This window comes from Drosophila elegans, unplaced genomic scaffold, assembly GCF_018152505.1.
Source record: "Drosophila elegans isolate 14027-0461.03 unplaced genomic scaffold, ASM1815250v1 contig_208, whole genome shotgun sequence".
Classification (NCBI taxonomy): Eukaryota; Metazoa; Arthropoda; class Insecta; order Diptera; family Drosophilidae; genus Drosophila; species Drosophila elegans.
This window is the reverse complement of record NW_024545578.1, coordinates 3,789,146-3,808,307: the sequence shown is the minus strand read 5'-3', so window position 1 is coordinate 3,808,307 and position 19,162 is coordinate 3,789,146. Positions and strand designations below refer to the sequence as shown.

Here is a 19,162-nt window from a genome sequence, read left to right as displayed (position 1 = left end):
TGGGATAAAAATACTCTTAGTTTAACTTAACTAACTACATTTTACTAATGTTATATCAAATCAAAATTGAATATTAATTAATTAAAAAAAATACAAGTGGATCCAAAATTTTTAGTCAAACCTTTTTAAATAAACTAGAATCCAAATCCCGATAGAAAACATTCCACACATTTAACATTTTTAGACATGCAGCAATATATTTATTTTTGCAATTCACGGATTGTAAATATACGTTCAATACAGAGGCAAATATTTATTGTTTTGTTTTTCATCGTTTTGTTTTTTGTTTTGCTTTAGAAAAAGTTTACTACTTTCGTTTCGAATACACGTAGAAACTGGAGAAAACACAAAGGCTGGATATTATGTATTTTTTGGTAGCAATAGTATCTTAAACTTTTTGATATTTCAATTGTGTCTATGCTCGTTACAAGTTACAGACATTCAATATGGAAAATGTGAGTTTCTTGATTACTGGAAGCTAAGCTTTTTTATCTGCTCTTCAGGCGCGATTTTTTCTGCGAGCGCCAGCTCGAATTACTTTGATTATATCCTCGATTAAATATCTTCTCCGGCGACCTGATGCGTGATGCCAATCTTCAAACTGAAACGTCCAAATTTAAGATACTTTTATCGGGGTGTGTTGTTAAATGCAAAAACTACAAATGGTTCGTAGACATGTTGATAAATATGTATTGCAAGCAAGGTGCTATTGTTGATTTTAGGTTCATTGTGGCATAGGTTCTTAAATAAGCATTAAACTGTTTGACTTATAGACTAAATTATCGAAAATAATGGTGTAAATATATATTTTTGTTTGTTTTTTTTTGCAGTTTTGTTGGTTTTTAGAAATATATTTTAAATTGTAAGACATATGCTCAGGCGCCACTAAACAAAACCAGGCAGGCAGGCTCTTTAGTTCTGGAACAGCGTTCGCGTAAAGTCTATGTAGTCTAGGGCATCCTTGATGGGCTGGCCAGAGCGGGGTTCCGAGAAGGGTTTCATGCGCTGCACACAGTAGTCCGCCATGTCCTTGGTGAGGTTCTGTGGGTGGAAAATAGCAAGCTGTTACATGGTGGTATTCGATGGTGTAAAGGTGGTTTCCTTCTAAGGAATCTATTTCATCTAAATTTTTTTTGACATTTTAAAGGTGGTTTCGTCCTAGGCTTCTATTATATCCTTAACCCTCCAGTAGTGATATACTTACGCAGTAGAGCTCCTCCTTGGTGACGTAGGGGCGGTCGGCGGCGGTGATGGCGCGGAAGGCGTTCTCGATCTCCTCGTAGGACTGCACATTCTCCGTCTCCTTGGAGATCATGAACGCGATGTATTCCTGCAGGGAGACGTAGCCATCCCGGTTGGGATCGACCACATCGAGGATGGCCTCGAACTCCGGATCGGGCTGTCCCTCCTCCACCATGGGCAGGTCGTAGCCGAGGGCGCGCAGGCAGGACTTGAACTCCTGGTGATTCAGTTTGCCGCTCTTGTCCTTGTCGAAGTGCTTGAACATCATCGAGAACTCCTTGAGCGAGTCCTCGGAGACGCCCGAGTGGTTGCGTGCCTGGATCTGTTGCTCCAGATTGTGCTGCATGCGCATGGAGAGCTGGTCGAGTTGATCCCACTGCTGGGCCAGGCCCACCGTCGAGTGCTCCGTGTAGCGGTTGTCCAGGATCAGGTGCTCCTCCAGCAGGGCGCCCAGCTCCTCGATCTTCTTGAGGTCGACGCGGCGGGCACGCACCTCGGTGGCCTTGACGCGAAGTGCCTCCAGTTGCTGTTCCAGGGAACCGGAGCCTTCCATCATGGACGTTCTGTGGATTGGCGATGTTTCAGAGTGGTTGGCAGACAAATGAGCATTCGTTAGTAGGGCACAATATCGAGAGTTATGTCTCAAACAAATCGGAACGATATAATGAATTTAAATGCATAAAAGATAAGCAAATCTTGTTAGAGGTCTGTTACGGGCAACGAATATTATTTTCTGGATTTTGGGCTTGCAACTAGTTTGTCTTCCCATTTGTTTTTCTTTTTTTTTTGGTTTGTACATATTTACAAAGTTGTGTCTGTGGGAATTTGGTGGAGCCTGGTTCGAGTTTAGTGTAATTAGGATTGGTTCTTTGAGTTCAGCAACTAAATAAAGACAAAAGTTGTCGTCTAATTGCTAGAAGCGAGTTAAAATAAGAATAGCGCCAAAGGAACGTTCAAATTGTAAATTGTAAAAAGCTACTAAATTTTTGGTTAACTCTTTTCGATGAAACAGAAGAAATAAAATAATTGACTTAATTGCTCGATTTCTACTTATATCTGTATGCTACACAACAGTATTTTGCTCTCGATTCGCATGCCAAACAGTTAGGTTTCGTTAATTTTGAATAGTTTGAGGTGAGTAGACCAAAAGAATAATGGAGAATCGGAACAGCACGTTCATAATATACAATCTAATCTGTTGGGTCGGTGGGTGCTTGCGCTAAATACAACTAACTAAAACTAGGCCTTAGTCGTCGTTGCTCGATCTTATCAGTGTTGATATCTATTGACGAGTATTTACAAGCGCTAGAGCAAGAGTTACGGAGAAACATAGAGTTATTCCCAAGGGTTAGTGAAGGCGCAGCGTGTTTGGGAGCTCGGCTCCAACGCGAGTTAAGAGGAACCAAAACAGATCACAACAGAAAATAACGAGTTCAAACGCAGAATATCAAGCCTGCTCGCTTAATTACCCTTGACGGTTATAACCCAGCATATAATATCTAGAAAATAGAATGGATCTTTCAGTTACGTTTTTTTTATGGGGGAAGAAGAGAGAGAGTCGAGAGACCACAAGACTTGTTTTCGGATTTGTGTGTGGGCTTGGGGATGGGTGGTACATGGAGTCGAAACCAACACACATCTGGATTGAGTAAACCCCTCCTTAAGATACATATACCAAGCCCCAACACTCACCTTGTCTCAGTTAGCCACTGGTGGAAGAGATTGGCGTGCTTGGCGAACTCCTTGCGCAGCTTGTCGTTCTCCTCCTGTCGCTTGGCCTCCTTGGCAAGTTCGCCATCGCGTTCCTCTATGATCTTTTGCAGATTACGCCAGGTCTCCTCAAGAGCTTCCATGGTGAACCACGTGTACGGGTTGGGTCCAACATTAAAGCTCTTGATCTTCTGGTCGAGTGCTGCCAATGCCTTGAAATCAGCTTCGGCCGACGACAGAGACGCCTGGAATTGGGCATGGGCGTCGCGCAGGGCGCGGATTTCTTCGATCGAATTGCAGCGAACAGGATCTGTGAGATCCTCCTCGGCATTTTCGAACCAAGAATTGAAGGCCGAAGCTTTCTTGGCAAATGTCAAGTAGAGTTCCTCGATCTGGCGGAACTGCTCCTGCATGGCCAGCAGTCGCTGTTTGCGCGTATCGCTGGCGTCGCGCAGCTTCTGCCACCTGGCAATGACGTCGCCGTGCCGCTTCAGGATCGCCGGCGATTGGGCGTGACTGGCGTTGATCAGTTGGTCCTTCAGTGCCGTGATGTTGTGGATGCCCTCCTGCTCGAAGGCGTTGAGACCTGGACAAAATTAGAACACAAGTGAATAAATACAAGAAGAATTTTGAATAAACAGCAATTTGGTTTTATGTGGCGTCATCTGTCGGACTGCCGGAGCGCTAAAAGATACTTTACTCTCTCCTGCTCTTTTAAATATAGGAACTCCTTTTTTCAAACATGCAGTGACGTCATAATTAAAACATTGCTAATAACTTCTCAAATTTGGACCATTTTTGCTGTGTATTGGGTCAATAACTATCACCCAATAAACATATACGACCATTAATTGGACGCTACCATATCTCAGAATGATTTGGAGATTTGTGGATGTTAGATTGGGAGTGGAAAAATTTGGAAAGGGTCTTTAAAGGGTCGAAACACTTTCTTCTACATGTTACATACTTTTTAAAGAACACAATATACGATTTTACTCTACGAGCAACGGATATAAAAATCTTACTTAAAAATAGGATTAAGTATAACTTCCTTACCTGCATCGAATGTCTCCTGCTTGGTCAACAGCGTCTGCACGGTGGATAGATCACGTCCGAACTCATCGGAGCGTACGTAGTTCTCCTTGTCGTCGATCCAGCTCTCCACGACATCGGCCTTCCACATGAACTGCAGATAGGCCGAATTGTCGAGCAGGGCTCCCTTGCGGCGGGCGGCCAGGGCGGACAGGTTGTCCAGTTTGTGGCGCAGCTGCTGGCAGCGCTGGGCAATGGACTCGCCATGGTGGTTCTTGGCCTCCACCAGCTCGCTGCCCTGGTCGCAGATCAGGGAGCAACGGTCCTTGTGTGCGGTGAAGTCCGTCTCGAAGGCGTCGTGCTTCTTCAACAGACCCTGGACGGCGGCCATCGAATCGCCATAGTCCTCGACGGACAGCAGCTGCTGCTTCTCGGTGATCCAGGCCTCCTCCTCCTCCACCTGGGCCAGGAACTGCTGGTAGGTCAGCGACTCGTCCAGCTTCTGGCCACGTGTTGCGGCCAAGTTCTTCAGCTCGGCCCAGGCCTGATTGAGGGCCTTCAGGCGCTGCTCGATCTCGGGCACACCCAGATTGGACACGTCCATTAGCTTCTCGCCAGCCTCCTGCACCGCTTGGATGGCCGGCTCGTGGGAGCCCAGTTCGGCCTCTAAACGCTTGTGCTTCTTCTTGAGGTTCTGGACGCCGGTCAAGTCGCGACCATAGTCATCGGAGCCAACCAGCAGCTTCTTCTCCTTGATCCAGCTCTCCTCGTCGGCAATGTCGCGGAAGAACTGGTGCAGGGTCAGGGCCTCGTTCAAACGGGCCTGGCGATGGGCCGCCAGATTGCAGATGCGCTCGTAGCGCTCATTGATGCTCTGACGCTTCTCCTGTATGCCGGCAGTGTCGAACTGGCCGCTCTCCACCAAGGAATCGGCCTGGTTGTTCATGTCCTTGATGCGGTCTTCGTGCGCCACGATATCCGCCTCGACCAACTGATGCTTCTTCATGAGGTTTTGGACAGAGGCCAAATCCTTACCAGAATCCTCAGTGGTCAAAAGACTCTCGACCTCGCCCAACCAGAAGTCCAAATCCTTGACAGCAGCGATGTAGGTGCGCTGCTTGTTGGCCTCCTTCAGCTTCAGCGACTTCTCGGTCGTCTTGTGCGTGAGGTATTCCCACTGATCGGCGATCTGTGTCAGCCGCTTCTGCACCGCATCCTCTGACCCGCTGCACTGCTTCTTATCGATCAGATTGCCGCCCATGGCCAGCACACTCTGGATGCGATCCGCATTGGCCGCCAGCTCGGCCTCGAAGGCCTGATGTTTCTGGTGCTTCGACTGAATGTTGGCCGGATCCTTGTAGCTCTCCTCGGTGGCCAGCTGCAGCTTCTCGGCGATCCAGTTCTCAATCTCGTCGGCATCGCGCGAGAACTGCTGCAGCGTCTGCTCGTCGCCCAGCCGCGAACGCTTCTCGATGAGGCCCTCCTTGAGGTGACGCCAACGCTCGAGCACCTGCTTGCGCTTCTCGTCCACCAAATTGGAGGCGTAGTGGTTCTGAGCGATCAACTGATCCGCCACCGTCTGCAGCGCAGCAATCTTCTGCTCATGCCCGTTGATGGCCTTGTCGAAGTCCTCGTGCTTCTTGATCAGCGCCTCCACATTGCCGCCGGAATTGGCATCGTCCTCGGCATTGAGGAAGGCCTCGCGGGCCGACATCCACGACTCGGCCAGCTCGCAGTCACGCATGTACAGCTGCAGATCCAAGTTCTGCTCCAGTTGCAGCCGACGCTCGGTCCAGGCCTTCTCCAAATCCTCGCGTGCCTTGGCCAGATCCTCAATCTTCTCCTTAATCTCCGGCGAAGCGTAGTGAATCGCCTGCAGCAGCTCGTTTCCGAACTGCTCGAAGGCGCCGAAGGTTCCAGCGCGAGCATCGATCTCCGTGCGATGTTCCTGGGGGAAATTTTGGGGTAAAATCGGATTAGTTTGGGTCATAGTTCTTGGATTGGTAATAACGCCGGGTTAGAGAACAACATTGCTACGCTGGCTGGCTGGCCGCTGATAATCAAATGCTGCAGCGTCGTATTAGTCAAAAGTAACAAACGTAGAACGAAGTTAAACTGAACAATTCGGTGGATAAACTGGGTGAAATGTAAACGTAGCATGAATGTTCGATGATGATGAAAAGATTGTAGAAAACTCTGTATAGTTTGATTTATTTATACATGTGTTTAAGGCTAAGATGTGGTGAGTAAAACAGGTTTTTATGTACTCATCAATCACAAAGAATCTTCTTTTTATTTTTTTCTAAATTTGAACTATTTATTATTTTTGTATTCACAACTAATCAATTGCTTGAAATAGTCGTTAAAAGATAATAAATTTGTAGGCCGGAATGATGGTAACCAATATTTTCCTATCCATAGTAAAGTATCTATCCAAATTTGTATTATGAAAACCTTTTCATTCTAAACCTTAACCTTATCAATGTCAAGTATGAATGCTAAGGTACCTTTTACATATTATAATTTTGTTTTTTCTGGCATAAGTAAAAATTCAGTAAGTATTTTAAGTATCCAAATTTTTTTAAGTTGGTTCATGAAATAATTTAACATTCAGTTTACATTCTAAACCTTAACCAGACATTGAGAAATCAGTGTCGAGTGTGAGGGTTAATGTTGATGACGGCCCGAAATGTGTAAGCAATATTAAATAAGATAACAAGAAACCGCTTGGGTTACCAAAAGAACAAAATGTGTGTGTGTTTGTGTAAGGAAAAGCTAAAGCCGTAGATATGGCTATATATCATATTTGTACATGAAAGAGTATTCACACTGATCGAAAAAAAGATTACAAGTACCCTCTGATATAGCGTTTTGGAATGGATGATACGAGTATGTTCTGATCAAAGGCGAGCACACACACACACACAAAAACACAACGAAACACGGATCTGGAGTGATGGTGGTTAGCGAAGGATCTACCTCGTCGCCGGATGGAGATGCGATGCTGGTGGTCGAGGCGTAGGCTCCAGGAGCCGAGCTCCTGCCCAGTGTGTACAAAATCTCGACACGACGTGCCTGCGATTCGCATTGTATTCGTTTTATTTGGGGTGTAGGAATGCAGAAACACAACCATAATGGGTATTTGGATGTTGGCATGAACCATGAACCGTTGTAGTTGTCGTTTGTAGTTGATTGATTGATGTTCGTTTATGACATGACACGAACCAAAAAAAAAACACAAAACCATAAAGACAAAAGATATAGTCAGAGGTTCCGAACATGAAGAATAAATCAGTCTGCAGTTCAAAGAATCTTAATGCTTAAATGGAATGTTAATAAGTATATACCCGAAATGGTTTTCGATTTCTTTATACCGATTGTTTGTAGTAACAAACTTAACAGAAATCATACCCCGTTTAGAAATTAAAAAAATTTTCTTACATTATTCTTACTTTTCTTAATTCTTATTATAAATTTTGATAAAATATTAACGGATGGATTAAAAGCCAAATTATTTTAAGGATTCAAAAAAGGATTAAAAACATAATTAAAACTTTCTAAGAAAACCTTTAATTTAATGATTTAATTTAATTTAATTTATCAAAAACGGTGTATTTAATTCCAAAAGATCCTGGTTAACTGATCAATTATTATTATTCATTTTTTTCAATTATTACCGGATGTATTAAGTCCAAATTGTTTTTTTAAGACTCCAATGAAGGTTTAAAAAATATTTAAAAACATATAAAAAATACCCTTTCTTCAATGAAAACCTTACTTTTTACAAATAAATTTAGAAAGTGAGCACCAAAGATCTCTAAATATAAAAGTTTCCTAGTTGTTAGGATGTATACCCCATTGAGAACCTCACCTGATGACGTTCGATCAAAGCCTCGGCCCCAGTGACATCGTTGGCCAGCTCGTCGGAGGTGACCAGGCTCATCATCGAGTTGATCCAGGCTAACAGATCGCGGTAGTCGCTGAGGAAGCGCTGCAGATCGTACGAGTCTAGCAGCTTTTCCTTGCGGGCGGTCGACTTGGTGATGATCTGGTTCCACATCTCGTTGATCTCCTTCTGCTTGGCATAGGTCTGCTCAGCGGTGTCCGGATGCGACTGCATCAATCGGTTGGCGGTCTCGTCCAGCTGGCGGATCTTATCCCGTAGAGCAGCCAAATCGCGTTCCACACCTTCGTGCTTGCGCTGCAGTGTTTGAACACTGCGCAGATCCTTGCCCAAATCGTCGTTGTTCAGGGCATTTGCCTTCTCGGCAATCCAGTCCTTGGTCTCATCGATGTCGCGATGGAAACGCTGCACCTCGTGGGCGGAACCCAGCTGGCTGGCCTTCTCGGCGGTCAGCGTCTGCAGGTTGTTCCACTTCTCGTTGAGGTCCTGCATCTGCGTTTGGATCTTGAGGGCGGCCTCCGTCTGTCCCAGCGAAGTCAGCTGCACGGCAATCTCGTTCATGTTGGCCAAACGCACCTCGTTGGCCTTCAGGTCGTCGTTGAAGTCGTCGAACTTCTTCTGCAGCACCTCCACCTCCTCTAGGTCCTCGCCCACAACATCGGCGACCTGGGCATGGTTCTCCTTGTCCCGAATCCACTGGGCCAAGTCGGCAGCCTCGCGCACCAGCACATAGGCCTTAACCGTTTCGTTCAGCTTGTTCTGACGCTCGCGGGCGAGAGCCAGCAGATTATCGTACTGCGAGTTGATCTGGTTTTGGCGCTTGGCAATCGAATGGTTGTCCACCAGGTTCTGCTGCGAAGCGCTCAACCCAGCCTCGATCTTCTTGATGTAGGCAGCTGGGACGAAGCCCTGGCGATCGTTGACCTCCACCTTCCACCAGTCCTTGTTGTTCGAGTTAAGAAGGGTCAGCACATCGCCCTTCTTCATCGACACTTCACGCGGGGATTTCTCCGTGTAATCGTAGAGAGCCACCACACATTCCTTGCCGGTGATGTCCACCACAGGAGTCTCCTGCTGGCGACAGTTCTTGGCCTGCTCCTGCAGCGCCTGGATGGTGTTGCCAAAGGCCTCCAGATCGGAGACCAGAGCCTCGTGCTTCTTGAGCAGAGCCTCCGAGGAATCCTCGTCCTTGCCAAAGTCGCTGCCCGTGGCAATGGGCTCCTTTTCGCGCATCCACGACTCCGCCTCGTTGGCATCGGCAAAGTACTGGTGAGCTTGCAGCGAGTCGTCCAGATCCTGCTTGCGCTGGCTGGACTTCTCCTTCAGCGTGTTCCACTGCTCCTGCAGAGCCTCCAAACGCTGACGAATGTCGTCGCTGGCGAAGGGCTGATCCTTCAGCATGTTCTCGCCCGAACTGATCACATTCAGGAGCCTGGCTTCGTGGTTGTTGATCTCGGCTAGCACGGCCTGGTGCTTCTTGATCAAATTCTGCACACCAATCAAGTCGCGACCACGGTTGGTGGAGGCAGCAATGGGCTCCTTCTCGCGAATCCAGGCAGCCTCGTCCTCCAAGTCGCGGAAGAGCTGTTGCACCTGCAGCGAGTCCAGCAGATGCTGCTTCCTTTCGCCCATGGGAGCGGCCAGAGCGGCATAGCGAGCCGAGAGATTGCCCTCCTTGTTGCGGATGTTGTCCGCATCGAAGTGGCCCGATTCGATGAACTTGTTGGCCGCCACCTTGATGCTCTCAATGCGATCCTGATGGGCCATCACATCGGCCTCCAGCAGGGCGTGCTTCTTCTGCAGGTTCTGCACGGAGGTCAGATCCTTGCCATGATCCTCGGACAGCAGCTGCCCCTCGATCTCACTCAGCCAGAGTTCGATGTCTTCAATGGTACGATTGAACTGCTGCTGCTGGCAGGCCTCGTTCAGCTTGGTGCCCTTCTTGTCCGAGGCCTGAACAAGCGTCTCCCACAGCACCACGATCTCCTGCATGCGGGTGTTGATCTGGTCGGCGGCATAGTGCTGCTTCTCAATCAGCTCGGTGCCCACATTGGTGATGTCCTCGATGCGCGACTTGTTGGCATTAAGCTCGTGCTCGAAGTTCTGGTGCTTCTGCATCTTGCCGTTCAGATTGGTGGGATCCAGATAGCTGTCGTCCGTGGCGAACTTCAGCTTCTCGCTGATCCAGCCCTTGGTCTCGTCGCAGTCGCGCTCGAACTGCTGATAGCGGTTGGAGTCCTCCAGCAGCTGGCGACGCCGCGAGGACTTCTCCTGCAGGGCAGCTCGTCGGGCCAGGAGCATCTGGCGACGCTGGGCCACATCGTCGGCGGCATAGTGCTGGCCATCGATCAACTTGGTGGCAAAGATGTCCAGGGCCTTGATCTTCTCCTCCTGGGCGGCCAGACTCTTCTCGAAGTCCTCGTGCTTCTTGATCAGCGCCTCCACGGAGTCCAGGGAATCGCCCAGGTCCTCGTTGGCCAGGAAGGCCTCCTGCTTGGCCATCCAGGTGTCCGCCTGCTCCGTGTCGCGGTAGAACAGCTGCAGATCCATGCACTGCTCGTACAGGATGCGACGATCCTCCCACAGCGACAGCAGCGAGCTCTTGTCGTTCTCCAAGGCGGCCAGTTTCTCTTGGATCTCGGCGGCCGCGTAGTGCTCACGCTCCAGCAGCTTCTGTCCGGATTCGGTGGTCAGCTTGAAGCTGTCCTCGCGCGCATCGATCTCGCCCTTGTGCTCCTGATGGCGTTCCAGCAGAGCCTCGGCTCCAGCCACATCCTTGGCCAGCTCATCGGCCGAGATGATGGCCTTCATGCCATTAATCCAGGACACCAAATCACGGAAATCGGCGAGGAAACGGTGCAGATAGTACGATTCATCCAGCTTCTGCTTACGCTCGCGGGCCTTGGTGGTCAAACTCTGCCAATAGTTGGCAATCTCGGCCTGCTTGTCACGAATCTGATCACTGTGATCGGCGTGGATGGAGCACAGGCGCTGGGCCTCGGCTCCCAGGGTGGAAACCTTGTCCTCCAGGGCAGCCAAATCGCGCTCAACACCCTCGTGTTTGCGCTGCAACGCCTGGACACTGGCCAAGTCACGGCCATAGTCATCGGAGGACAGCACCACATCCTTTTCGGCAATCCAGGCCACAGTCTCGTCGGCATCGCGATTGAAACGCTGGATCTCGTGGGCCCCAAAGAGCTTCTCCTGGCGCACAATGGCCAACTGTTTGAGGCGCTGCCAAGCCTCGTTCAGTTCCTCCTTGCGCTTGGTGATCGTGTCACGCTCTGGATGACCATCCTGGACCAACTTGTCAGCCAGCTGATTGACCTCCGTCACACGGTACTCCTGCGAAGCCATGTCCTTCTGGAACTCATCGAACTTGCGTTGCAAAACCTCCACATGCTCCAGATCCTGACCAAACTCGTCGGCGGTGACGAAGGTCTCCTTGTCCTTGATCCAGAACATGACCTCCTCGCACTGGCGCAGGAACTGCACCAGAACGAGCGCCTGCTGCAGCTTCAGACCCTTCTCGGCCAGGCGGCTCAGGAGCAGCTCCCACAGCTTGTGCAGTTCGTCGAGGCGAATCTGGATCGATTCGGAGGCAAAGTGCTGCTGGTTGATCATCTCCTGGCCGGTGTTGTCCAGCGAAACGATGGCATTGCTATGTGCCGACACCTCCGCCTCGAAGGCCTGGTGCTTCTGGATCTTGGCCTGCAAGTTAGTGGGATCGCGGTAGCTCTCCTCGCTGGCAGCCTGCAGTTTCTCGTGGATCCATGACTCAAGCTCATCGGCATCGCGCTTGAAGTACTGAAAGCGGCGCGAGTCCTCGAGCTTTTCACGCTTCTGACGCGTCTCGATCTTGAAGTCATTGTAGCGGGACAGCACCTGCTCACGTCGCTCCTGGATGTCCTCGACTGTTTCGAGGATCTTCACCTCTTTGGGTGTGAAGTTCTCCATTTCGCTGTTTCGTTTACTTGTCTAATTTCTTGAGTTATTCGTTCGTTTTGATATTGTTAAGCTGTAAACATTTAATGCAATTAGTATTAAGTACATTTTTAATTAATTTTTTAGACTTTACCTTAAGCTGCTCTGGGCGCTGAATAAATTTAATTTAATACTGCTGCTGTTGCTTCCTCTTCATCAAATGTTTGACCGTGCACAACTGTAAAAGGAAATTGCGAGGGGGAATAATTAATTTAATTCGGTTTAATCAGCACAAACACAATTACAGTCAATTACTTAATCGTTTGGGTCATTCACAAGATGGAAAACAACACACATTCATGGAAGTAAATTAAAATCAGTAGCAGCTGGCAAATTACAAACATTACTATCTTTAATAGTATTTCTTCTCAACGTATTCTAAGAATAGAAATTTTATTTCATAATATTTTATTTCGCCATGACTTGGTTCATTTATTTATTTTTGTTGTCGGTTGCTGAAATTCGTCTTATCAAATGAGAAAGAGAGAAGAATAAACTTCTTACAACATTTTAACAAAGTTTTGATTTATCAAAATAGGGGAAATAAAGAAGAATAAATATATTCTTTAACATTCAACAACTTTTTTTTTGTGTTTTGTCTTTTAAACTTTAAAAACTGGTGAAATAAAATGATATGAAAAACTCTGTTGATAAATCCAATGGAACCCCATAGCATTCATACCAACCTTATTAAGTTAGTTAAATAAATTTAGACAGAATGTAAAAACTACACTGATAAACCAATTTTTAATTGGAGAGTGTTTAGTAATGATCGTAGAATTGTAAAATATATTTTCACTTCGTTGACGACTGTTCACATCGATGATCACATCGGTTGCCAACCTCGTCCCCTTTCAGTGGCCTCAGCGTTTGCACAGCATAACCGAACTAAAACTGCGAAAGTGACGCATTCCCTTGCTGATTAGGTTCCAACAGCTATCGCTATCTTATCGGCCACTTACTCAATAAACTTTGCCGCCCATTTCCGAGTTATTTTCAGCAGACAAATACAAAAAAAGAACGATTTATTCGAAACATAAACGTTACGGGTGACATAACCAACATTCTTGACTTAAAAACTATCCAAATCTCGCGATAAATCGGCCAGCATCTCCATGAAGAGTTGCGACTTGGCCTCGTCTTCGTGGCTTTCGCCGGAGCCATCGAGGCCTCCGGAATCCTTCCCGGCAAGGGAGAGTTGCTGCAGCAGGCTGGACAGGGTGCTCCAAACGTGGGGCGTCCAGTTTTCGGCGAAGAGCGGCATGAAGAGTTCGTTGAGCTGCTCGGCCCGCACCGCTCCCGACTCCAACATGCATCCCAGCAGCTTCTGCAGTAGTCGGAAGCTGTCCGGATTGTTGCCCAACTCCTCCACAAAACTAATGCTGAGCAGGCTCTCAAAGATTCCGGGTGAGGCCTCACTGGCCATAAACTGCGGCGATCGCCACACCGAACAGCTGGCTGAGATTACATCGTCGTCAAATAAATTCGGTTTTCTGTTAATGAGCAACTGGAGCAGATGTACCAAGCCGGAACCAATTAGGTGATAGAAAACAGTGGGCATTTGGGGTAATAGAACCGCCTGTTGGGATTGTCGTAGCAGCTCGCTGAGTTCTTCCCTACTGCCCACACTTTCCGGCCTCAAGCTGAGGCAGTGCATCCATTGCTGCAGCTGGAAGAGCAGCTCCGACAGGCTAAATCCCACATCAGGGCTGATTTGGAGCTCACTGGAACCGCCACCACCGGCAGCTGCGGCATCCGCCTTGTTTCGATTGGAGTGGCACACCTTGGTGGCCAGCTCCTGGAGATCACCATGGTAGAAGGTGGAGTGTAGCACACTGGATTGCAGCCACTGTTGCAGCTGCGTCTGAGCTTGAACTCGGATCAATTGAGCATATGTGGAGCACAGCACTAAATTAGTGCTGGCGGGCAGAAGGGCTTCCAAAGATTGACCTATGCGCCTGTCCAGCATCTGGGGTACCTGCTGTTTCCACAGTTGGCTGGCCTTCTCCCTGGCCTCTTGAAATATCTGCTGCAGCTTTTGATAAACCTCTTCTTGCTTCATGGAGCTAATCTCGTTCACCTTGGCATCCGCTGCAGCCTTTGAAGGGAGCAAAATCTCCTGCTGGGCATCCTTGACCACACACTTAAAGCTGCGCTCTGTGACAAACTCAATCAGTCTTCTGGTGGACGCATTCTGGGATTGCAGAAAGGCATCGGCCAACTTGCGCTGCTGCTGCTCCACGGGAGTCAACTCACTGGGAGCCATTGCCTCCTTGGAGGCGGCACTGCTACTCTGCTGCAGCTGCTCCAAGCGAGTGGTTATGTAGCGGAAGCGACCGCTCCTCGCCTGTCGCGAAGGCGTAATGCTCACCCGGAATTCTTGAAGGAAGGGACAAGCCACTGGCAAAAGTTCTTCCAACAAGGGGACGTAGGATTTCTCATTGCAACGCAGGCCACTCAGGCAGAGATCCACAATCGATGAAGTGGCCTCAAGTGCTCGGTGGCTGTAGTAGCCATTAACCAACTGGGGCTGGGCATCCAACAGCCAGCCAATGCAACTTCTGACTATGAAAACAGCCCCAGGTTGCAGTTTATCCACATGAATAGAGGCATACAATGCGTAGAGCAGCTCCAAGGTGGCCAATGAGTCTGGCAGATGCAGGGTGACCAAATCGAGCATCACCAGGTATTGCACCAGCCATGGCAGTGTAATCAGCAGCTTGCCTTGTCGCATGGAGCGTTCGAGAATCTCTCTGAGATTGAAATCCGGATGAAAGTGACTGCGAAGTTGCAACTGCTGTGGACAGAGAAACGGCGGCGATGGATTGCCATGCTGGGTGGTCCCACTGAAAGGCAAAACAGTCACATAGCCCAGAAACTTGGCCAGAATCAGCATGTTGGCCATGGTCTGGACGCGAACAATGTACGGTCCCTGCTGAACGGATTGCTCATCGGCACCAACATCTTCTGCCAGTTGGAGCAGATCAAAGGTGGAGTCGTTGTGGCGCATTAGCTGAAGGAAAAGAGCCAGTTTCAGATGCACCAGAAAGGCCACCGACGAACATCCGGCGATAAAGTCCCGGAAAAAGGCCTGCGAACGGGGAAACTGACCTTCCACACTTGAATTTGAGGTCACCAGGCGCTGGGCCAGTTTGTTGTGCCTGAGCGGATCCAGCTTTAAGCCCAGCTCTTCGGGAGATTCGGTGGTCTCGGTGGCGCAGATCAACAGCTGGCTGACAAACAATTTGGCAAAATGAGTCATATTAACCGGGTGCTCTGAAACCTTAAAGATCTCCCTAATGCGGGGCGTCAACTCGCTGGCAAAGTTGAAAACCCGATTTAGGTGGCCCACTTCCCATTGCTTCAGGGCTTTGTAAAAGAGATCTCGCTGGGTCTTAAAGGCTCCAAACTCATTCTGCGAGGGAAAGTTGTCCCGCGAATCTTTCTCCACATGATAGTAGACATTCTGCTGCGAGGAGGATGAGGTTTCCAGAGCAAACTCCTGTCGCTGCTGGCACGAAGCCTCCAGTTGTTTGACAATGCCGGCAGGCATAAGGCTTAATCTCTCGTTTTGAAGCAGCACCACCAAACTCCTTTTGTCCAGCTGCAGCAGTAACTTTTGCTGGTTCTCCAGCAGTTTCAAGACAAAGTAAACGCAGCTTTTGTACTGAGTGAGCCGCTCCAAAGGCATAGAAATATCTGATGTTTCTACGGGCTTTTGCCCAAAGTCTCGTATATTGAGCAACTGAAGCACAAAGATCAGCTCACTTAGCACATTGGGCACTAGATTCAGGTCAATCAAAAGGCTATAGATTGTGGATAGTAGCTGCAATTGATTGGTATCGCTCACATCCTCCAGATTTAAGATTTCTCCTGAAACTACTTCATCCTCTGGGCTTCTCTCCTGCTGCTGACTGACATTCACTGGAGCCTCGCTTTTGATCTCCTGCTTGTTCAGCAAAAGCGACTTGCGGGCCTCCATCTCCAGCGCTGCTCCTTGACTTCTATCAAAGATTTCGCTGCTCTGTGAGATTCGCCATAGATTGTTATCGTTGCTAAAGGAACTGGTGTCGCCAAAGGAGGAGCTTGCCGAAACATTCTTGCTGATGGTCATGGGTAGGACACGTCGCCGGGGCTTGGATTGTGGTGTACCCGCTCCAGAATGCAGCTGCTGGGGCGTGGTCTTCTTTTTGGATCGCTGCTGCTGGCTCTGGTTGGGCGTGGTGACTAGGAAATCGCCCAGGCAGAAGCTGTGACCTCCTCCTGCTGCTGCTGCTCCGCCTCCTCCTCCACTTCTGTTGGGCGTGCTGCAAAACTGACCACCACTAACTGGCGTGGATTTACGGCCCTGTCCAGTCTGTTGTCGAGCCGGTGTCGTTGTTGAAGTGGAGCTCACATTAAGACTGCGATTGAGAGATTCATTCAGCTGGTGCTGTTGCTGCTCCTCCAGTTCCTTGACCACATCGGCGGGCGGTGGCTTGTGCTGACGTATGGGGGTCAGCGAATGTACGGGTGTCTCCGAATTGCGGGTGTAGAAATATTGCTTTGTATTCTCACGCAGTGCAGCCAAGAAGTAAGCGGCAAAGTCCTCCAGACTGCAATGGTTATTTCCCTTGCCGCCCTTCTTAAAGTGGGCTATGAACTTCTGCTGCAGCTGGGGGCGTGGTACCTTCTCCAATTGCGCAAGCAGCTGCTGCAAATGCTTCTCTTCCGGCTTAGTCATTTCTATATCTCCTCGTTAAATGACTTCTCGGTGGGGCATGACCTGCTATGCTCTATTTTTTTTTTGCCTCAGCTCGAGCTATTTTTGACCTTTTCTCCCTCCTTCAATCTCTCTCTCCCTTTTTCTTGTTTTCCTGCAACGGAAGAGGAGAGAAGAGGGAAATGTTGGCTCGGCTTTTCTGGGTTTTCGTTTTTCAATTTATTTTTAGAATTGTTTGGATGGGTTGAAGTTGCAGGATTTGATTTGTTTTTTTTTTTCATATCGACATCACTTTGTTCACACACACTAAGCTAAATCAAATTAAACTGCACGAAAGACATTACGAGTTATCATAATTTAGACGGCGATGACATCATCACCTTTACTAAAAAGCTATAAGAATTGAAATATTGGTTAGGATAGAAAGGTTTAAGTTTAGTGGAAAAAGTCTGGATTAAAGGTATGCAAGAAATTTTCGTGAAGTTTGAAACCAATTATCTAAGAAGTTCACAGATAAGATAGGATAGGACCTCTAAGTATGGTAAGGTTCTAATAGTAAATATTTTTTCAACGCCTCAACTAAACATAAATACATTTATTTTTAGGTACAACTTTTATTTTATTTAATTTTAAGAGACGTGTTTTGTTTAAATTCAGATGACCGCTTAAACATAACAACGAAGCACAAAATATAAAATTTCTAGAGATTTATGTACACTCAATATCACATACCAATTAAGCAATTAAGATAAACTAATCTAAGGAATGTGTGGAATTTGAAACTAGATTCCTTATTATTTCGTAAAACTTTAAAATAACACAAAAAATCCTACGATCTTATAATAATAGAAGAATAATGAATTGTTTAAAAAAAACCCCATATCAAAACCAAATTGATCAATTACTTTTTAAAAATCTGAGAGAAGCCCGGAATATAAATTAATAAATATTAGGAAAAGGCTCTTAATAGAAGAGGTCAAAAGGCGGCAGACCGTGGGCAGTGACATCATTTTGGGCGAGGGTGGGTCAAACATGCAGACAAACAAACAAACAACACACATTCAAAATACATAATTTCACGCAGGAAATTGAAATAAATAAGAGAGAGGGAGATAGCAAGATACCAGGGCTTGGCAGCCATACAAAGTCGGCATACACACAAGAGGCAATTTAACTGTTTATCGCGGTGGCAAATAAAAACAACAACAGCTCCCCCACCTTAGAAAAGAGAGCGAGAGAAAACACACACATGAATAGAAAGAGAGAGAGACCGAAACATTAATTGAAGTGTCCATCAGAAAATAGCTGAGGATGACGTAATGCGTACGGTTTGGAATTATGAGCAATGAATGATGGCCAAAAAAATAAAATGATTGAATGACTTTTGCTTACAAGCTTGCAGGCGGTACTGCCTAAAATATCCTCTACAAACACAGGCCTTGAACAAAGTCAAGGACATTCCCCCAACCAAAACAGGTTTTGGCAAATGTAAGGCAAACAATTTACTTTTTTTATTTTTTTCTTTACTCGCACCTAAACTCTCTCGCAAACACAAACATGCAAAGAGAGAGCTTTCTCTCTGTCTCGCTTTCTCTCTGCTGAAGTTGCCGCACCACCACCTTACACACACACACACATAGAAATCTCTACTCCTGCATAACACACACATACATGCACAACTGGAGTACCAGATACTTTTCTTGAATTTGCAATTGGAATCCAGATTTTTTTTGGCAGAATATCAAAATTTGTATGACTAATTAAGCACTGGCATTGGTCTTTCTGCCTTTTGAACTATAGGCCAAAACTTTTCTCTCACTTTTACCCATGTTTAATTGGATTTTTGTGTCGCCTGTGAGGGTGTGGCGTTGACCCGAAAATTTTCACTTCACACGCAAACCGAATTTCAATTGCATTTTTAACCCAATTAACATAATTGTACGGTCGAAATAGTTGTAGCAACTTACACTCTGAAGGCAAATCGAATGGTTGACAGTTAATTTGTTAATTAAACTATTGATTTCCAGTAGTTTTTCGTAATTTTCACGGAGCGCCTAAATTTCACGGGAACCGCACGGTTAAGAGCACTTTTTCAATATGTCGGCCGATAGCGATGGCAGCTCGTTGCCTTATCGATATATCGGAACAATCCACTTGAGGTGCTCCGGTACTATTGAATTGAACTCAACTATTTAATAATAAGAGGGGCACTTCTTTATTTTTTAATATTTATTTTTTAAGTATTTAAAATAGCTCATATATTAATTAACTTTATGGAATATTTTTTGTTTCAAAATATTTTTAATTGAATTAAAATTATTATTATTATATTATTATTTATTAATTATGAATACTAAAAATGTATAACTGACTCATGTCTTTATTAAGTATTATATTATTATTTATTAATTATTATAAAGGTAATTCATACGAGACATGAGTCAGTTATACATTTTTGGTATTCATTTCGATACCTGTTCTTTGAATTTTTTTAGTTGAAAAATAATATACACAGGCAGAAACAAAAAATAGTTTGAAGCGAAAAATATTCCATGAAGTTAATTAATATATGAGCTATTTAAATATTT

The 19,162-nt window shown here is 46.7% G+C and overlaps 2 protein-coding genes across 5 annotated transcripts; both read right to left on the bottom strand.

Annotated features, from left to right (window-relative positions):
* Nucleotides 1-170: 170 nt before the first annotated feature.
* Nucleotides 171-18,657, bottom strand: LOC108145828 (spectrin alpha chain). Of its 4 annotated transcripts, XM_017271433.2 has the most exons (9): nt 18,542-18,657; nt 11,967-12,050; nt 7,856-11,906; nt 6,964-7,059; nt 4,009-5,932; nt 2,935-3,538; nt 2,712-2,741; nt 1,205-1,805; nt 171-1,041 (listed from the first exon to the last, which is right to left on the bottom strand). In XM_017271433.2, the coding sequence occupies exons 3-9, from the start codon at nt 11,843-11,845 to the stop codon at nt 913-915; spliced, it is 7,374 nt and encodes a 2,457-aa protein (XP_017126922.1). In that variant the 5' UTR covers nt 11,846-11,906; nt 11,967-12,050; nt 18,542-18,657; the 3' UTR covers nt 171-912. The 4 variants fall into 4 exon arrangements, with proteins under 4 accessions (XP_017126922.1, XP_017126924.1, XP_017126925.1 ...); XM_017271435.2 differs by lacking the exon at nt 2,712-2,741; XM_017271436.2 differs by lacking the exon at nt 6,964-7,059.
* On the bottom strand, nt 12,881-18,634 carry LOC108145829 (protein disks lost). Its single transcript, XM_041708114.1, has 2 exons — nt 18,542-18,634; nt 12,881-16,728 (listed from the first exon to the last, which is right to left on the bottom strand). Exon 2 carries the CDS (start codon nt 16,593-16,595, stop codon nt 12,945-12,947), a length of 3,651 nt encoding a protein of 1,216 aa, XP_041564048.1. The 5' UTR covers nt 16,596-16,728; nt 18,542-18,634; the 3' UTR covers nt 12,881-12,944.
* Nucleotides 18,658-19,162: the final 505 nt, after the last annotated feature.